At 48.3% G+C, this 5,607-nt stretch overlaps 1 protein-coding gene across 1 annotated transcript; it reads left to right on the top strand.

The window, feature by feature from the left end:
* The first annotated feature begins 3,506 nt into the window (after positions 1-3,506).
* Positions 3,507-5,500, top strand: LOC109931416 (claudin-4-like). Its single transcript, XM_020530709.2, has one exon. It carries the CDS (start codon positions 4,648-4,650, stop codon positions 5,281-5,283), a length of 636 nt encoding a protein of 211 aa, XP_020386298.1. The 5' UTR covers positions 3,507-4,647; the 3' UTR covers positions 5,284-5,500.
* Positions 5,501-5,607: the final 107 nt, after the last annotated feature.

Raw genomic sequence — 5,607 nt, 5'->3', positions numbered from 1 at the left:
AATAATGAGCAATGTGGCCCTCTCATTTAATCTTCAGAGAACCTAAAATCTAAAGAACTTAAATCTCAGTTGGAGAGATGCTTGGAATTCCTGATTTTTTTTTTGCTTGTCCCCAAGGAATGGCCACCACTTACTTCTCCCCTTCAAATCAGTGATTTGCTGGGATATCTCAAAAGGCAGTTAGGCTTTGAGGAGGATGGAGGGATGCTTCAGTGTGATTTGGACAAGCTAAGTGAGTGAGCAGATGTGTGGTAGACTTTTTTCCCCTTTATTCATTAACGGGATGAGGGCATCGCTGGCCAGGGCAGCATTTGTTGCCCATCCCTAATTGCCCAGAGGGCAGCTGAGAGTCAACCACATTGCTGTGGGTCTGGAGTCATATGTAGGCCAGAGCCAGGTAAGGATGACAGCTTCCTTCCCTAAAGGGCATTAGTGAACCAGATGGGTTTTCCCTGACAATAGATTCACAGTCATCATTATATCCATAATTCCAGACATTTTTATTGAATTCAAATTCCACCATCTGCCATTGCGGGATTCGAGCCCCAGATCGTTATTGGGGTCGGTGGATTAACAGGCTAGTGATAATACCACTAGGCCATCACCTCCCTGATGAGCTATGATGTGGATGAATATGAGTTTAGTAGCAAAAGCAAGGCATTTTATTTGAATGGTGATAGATTGGGAAGGGGGGAGGTGGGTACAAAGAGTCCTGGGTAAGCAGAAATTGCTGGAAAAGTTCAGCAAGTCTGGCAGCATCTTTGGAGAGAAATCAGAGTTAACGTTTCGGGTCCAGTGATCCTTCCTCAGAACAGGGTTGGAGCGTTTGGGCTATAGGGACAGGCTGAATAGTCTGGGGCTATTTTCCCTGGAGCGTTGGAAGTTGGTGGGTGACCTTATAGAGGTTTATAAAATCATGAGGGGTGTGGTTAGGGTAAACAACCAAGGTCTTTTCCTCAGGGTAGGGGAGTCCAAAAAGCGAGAGGGGGAAAGATTTAAAAGGGACCTAAGGGGCAACTTTTTCACGCAGAGGGTTGTGCGTGTATGGAATGAGCTGCCAGAGGAAGTGGTGGAGGCTGGTACAATTACAACATTTAAAAGGCACCTGGATGGGTATATGAATAGGAAGGGTTTAGAGGGATAGGGGCCAATGCAGGCAAATGGGACTAGATTAATTTAGGATATCTGATTGGCATGGACAGGTTGGACCGAAGGGTCTGTTTCCATGCTGTACAGCTCTATGACTCTATGTCCTTGAGGGATGTTCTGGCTATGGAGGGGGTGCCATATAGATTTCCCTGGGATGGCAGGACTGACAGCTCTGGGCAGGACGAGATTCAAATGAGTTTTGAAGAGTCTTAGTCATAGAGTCATACAGCACATAAGCAGATGCTCCAGACCAACTAATCCATCCCGGCCAAATTAAACTAGTTCCATTTGCCTGATTTGGCCTATATCCCTCTAAACCTTTTATATTCAATGAGGGGAAACTCTTGTCAAATTCTAACAGGATTAGGCTTGTTACTTTCGAATCCCTGTGGTATAGGAGCAAGCCATTTGGCCCATCGTGTGTACACCGATCCTCCGAAGAGCATCCCATCCAGACTCACCCCACCCCTATAGCTCTACATCTCCCATGGCTAATCCACCTAGCCTGCACATCCCTGGACGCTATGGGCAATTTAGCATGGCCAATCCATCCAATCTATACATCTTTGATCCGTGGGAGGAAACCAGAGCACCCAGAGGAACCCCGCACAGACACAGGGAGAACGTGCACATTTTGCACAGTCACCCAAGGCTGAAATTGAATGTGGCTCCCCAGTGCTGTGAGGCAGCTGTGCTAACCACTGAGCCACCATGTTAAATGGGGGAGTTGAGAACTGGGGCTCACAATCTAAGGATGCAGAGTAGGCCACTGACGACTGAGATGAGGAGGAATTTCTTCACCCAGAGAGTGGGGAGCCTGTGGAATTCTCTGCCATAGAACATGGCCAAGGACAAAGCACCTAATGTTTCCAAGAAGGAGTTAGATATAATTCCTAGGGCTAAAGGCATGGAGGGAAGGCAGGGGGCTGAGTTGGATGATCTGCCATGATCAGATTGAATGGTAGAGCAGGCTCAAAGGGACGAATAGCCTAAAAACAAAAATTAACCTTCCCAGTCTTCATAACATAATTTTTTGATAGAATGACGATGTGATTATGAAAGTCTGGTTTGTATCAACTACAGTTCAATTGATTTCCTCAGCCTGCTAACTGCACATGGAAATAATGCTTTGTCCATGGTACTGTTATCACTGGTAGCATAGCAATCATGCTCTATGGTGTATGTGACAGGGGCACTCTAGCTTAATGCCCATGGCAGTACTCACATATTGCTCTCACGCATTGTCTCTCTTTCTCCAGAGATGCTCGTTTGTCATTGGTTGCTGATTAACCTTTGTAGAACAAAGCTTTTCATCTCTTCACACTCTCTTGGCTTTGGACCATGTGGCATGGTGCTCCGTGGTAGATTTCCAACTTGGCAAGGATTTCCAGCAGCCCAGTGAATAAGCAAAGACCTGCGATTCAAAGACCTGGACTCAGGAATGTTGACCATGCGACGGCCATTGTCCTATTTCCTCATAAATTGTGGTCAAAATCCATCAGGTTCACAAATTCCCTTCAGGGAAAGAAATCCGCTGTCCTCGCATGGTCTGGCCTACATGTGACTCCAGACCCGCAGCCATGGGGTCAAACCCCAACTTACTTCTGAAATAAAGGAGCAAGAAAATCAGTTCAGGAGCAACTTAGGGGATGGACAATATGCTGGTTGTGCCAGTGACACATTCTATAAAGGAATGTTTTAAAAATAGCAACCTGGGCATTAGAGATTCAATTAGCAATGTCGCCTGACAGAGGTTTATAAAATCATGAGGGGCATGGATAGGGTAAATAGGCAAGGTCTTTTCCCTGAGGTGGAGGAGTTCAAAACTAGAGGGGCATAGATTTAAAGATGAGAGGGGAAAGATTTAAAAGGGACCTAAGGGGCAACTTTTTCACACAGAGGGTGGTGCGTGTATGGAATGAGCTGCCAGAGGAAGTGGTGGAGGCTGGTACAATTACGACATTTAAAAGGCATCTTGCTGGGTACATGAATAGGACGAGTTTAGAGGGATATGGGCCAAATGCTAGCAAATGGGACTCGATTTATTTAGGATATCTGGTCAGCATGGACAAGTTGGACTGAAGGTCTGTTTCCACGCTGTACAGCTCTATGAACAGGGGCTGCAAGACACGAGTCCCTTATGTGGACAGCCACTTGAGAGGCTCCAGCTTGTGAAGCTGGCAATTTCTGGTCTTTAATTAAAAAAAGAATAAGGTTATTCATTCCATATGGGGGTGGAAATTGTGATTTACAGACATGTCAGCTGGCCTGTGAAAGAAAGGGTTGATGTAAAGCTGTGAGGGAGAGTTTGATCCGGATCACTGGTGTTTGTGGCTTTCAGAAAGAACAGAGAGAGAGGGCTGGGGGAGGCTGGAAGAACCAGGGATGTGAGCAGCAACAACTGCCCATACATTTCACAACCTCCTCCTTATCTCCCAACAGAAAAAAAAGGCAAGAAGTTATTCGGAAATGTCGAGTCACCTCCCTGTGCCCCTCACGCCTACAATGAGTGATTTGAAGCTTTGAAAAAGGGGTGTGAGGGAGGGGAAAAGGAAGAAGAAAATGAGATCTGCTGGGCAGCAGAAAGGACTTTGGAGAAAAGAGAAAACACAAACCAAACTCTCCAGAAATCTCTCAACCGTCCATCACCAGCGGTCGGGTGCGGGATTCAGAGGGAGCTATTGAAAGCACTGGATGGGGAAATAAGGAGAGAACCACATCTCCCAGAGGGAGTCCCTGGTTGAAGAGTGAGAGATTCAAGGACAGACTGAAGATGGAATAAGGCCAACTCACAGAGGCAGAAGAGGACTGCGCGTTCTCACAGACCATCCCCCCAACCCCCGTCCTCCTCAGCCCCTCTCAGGCGCTGGCGGATTCACATCGGGAGGGAAGCCTAACTTCACAGGGTGACCAGGAGGAGGCGCTCTGTGAAAGGACAAGCGAATGTGAATGCTGCGCTAAAGGGTGAGGGAACCCAGACAGAGTCGGTCACCAGCGTGAACTCTGGCTTAGCAAAACAAACACTAGCTCATATTAGTTAAACATTCCGACTTTGTTTTGTTTATTAGAAGACACAAAGTCTGGATACCAACTGACTGCGAGGGGGGAGAAAGACTTTGAGCGGAGTTAATACACACCCCAGCCTCACAGACTTGACTTTGAGTGAAAGAAATATTCAAGATTCTGAGGAAGGGTCACGGGAGCTGAAGCGTTAACTCTGATTTCTCTCTCTCTCTCTCTCTCCATAGATGCTGCTGAGCTTTTCCAGCAATTTCTGTCTTTTTTTGTTTCTGATTTCCAGCGGTTCTTTCGAACATCGAAGATTTGTCCATCTGTGTGTGTGTGTTTAATCCTAAAGCAAGGGATTGTGTTGTTGATAAGGGGAGCATTTTAATTTGCTTTTTGTTTCTCTCTCTTGAGGGGCTGGTGGTTTCTTTTGCAAACCCCGGAGTGACTGAGAGCTGGGGGAAAGGGTGGGGGTGGTGAGCGGCGTATAAGATGGGGCAGGTCACCCTGGAGATTGTGGCGCTGTTTCTCTCCGTAAACGGCTTGCTGTGTGTCATCCTGACCAGCTCCCTGCCCCTTTGGAAGGTGCCCGCTTTCCAAGGTGCAAACCTGGTGACAGCCCAGCAGACCTGGGAAGGGCTGTGGATGGATTGTGTCTGGCAGGATACCGGGGAGATGGTCTGCAGCACCTTCGATTCCATGCTGATCCTGGGTCAGGAGTTACAGGTAGCCAGGGCTCTGAGCACCACGGCCGGGGTGCTAGGGGCACTGGGCATCCTGACCAGCATCGCCGGCGCCAGCTGGACCCGGTTGGTCCAGGGGGAGCCCTGCAAAGCCCGGCTCCTGTCTGCCGCCGCCTGCTCCCTCCTGCTCACCGGTATCCTGCAGCTGATACCGGTCGCTTGGACGGCCAGCGGGATCGTCAGAGACTTCCACAGCCAGTCCGTCCCGGAAGGGGTCAAGAGGGAGCTGGGGCCATCTCTGTACATTGGCATGGGAGCCGCCGCCCTGCTCACTGCCGCGAGTGGGTTGCTCTGGTTCTCCTGTTACAGACTCAGGGTCCAGGCAGACCCTCCGACAGTCTACAGTCCCGGCCAAGCAAACTACAGCCAGAGCCACTATGTGTAAGGGAGCGGAGGTGCACCATCCCTCCCCAGCAGGAGGGACAAAAAAACACGAAGGAGCCTCCTTTCCAACACAACACTGTGGGCTCACCTCTCAGTCACCTATACCTGTGTTTTACAATCTTAGAAACTGGTATGGCATTCCGAATATCCAATTCATGCAGCTTGGAAACTAGAGACAGCTCAAATAACTTGCATACAAATAAATAACACTATTTTAATTGCAATGACTCTGACTGTGTTTGTACTGATGCTGATTCTGACTGTGATTGTACTGATGCTGATTCTGACTGTGATTGTACTGATGCTGATTCTGACTGTGATGATT

Source organism: Rhincodon typus, chromosome 35, assembly GCF_021869965.1.
Source record: "Rhincodon typus isolate 14 chromosome 35, sRhiTyp1.1, whole genome shotgun sequence".
Classification (NCBI taxonomy): Eukaryota; Metazoa; Chordata; class Chondrichthyes; order Orectolobiformes; family Rhincodontidae; genus Rhincodon; species Rhincodon typus.
The sequence above is the reverse complement of the archived record's forward strand: the minus strand, read 5'-3'. Positions and strand labels throughout refer to the sequence as shown.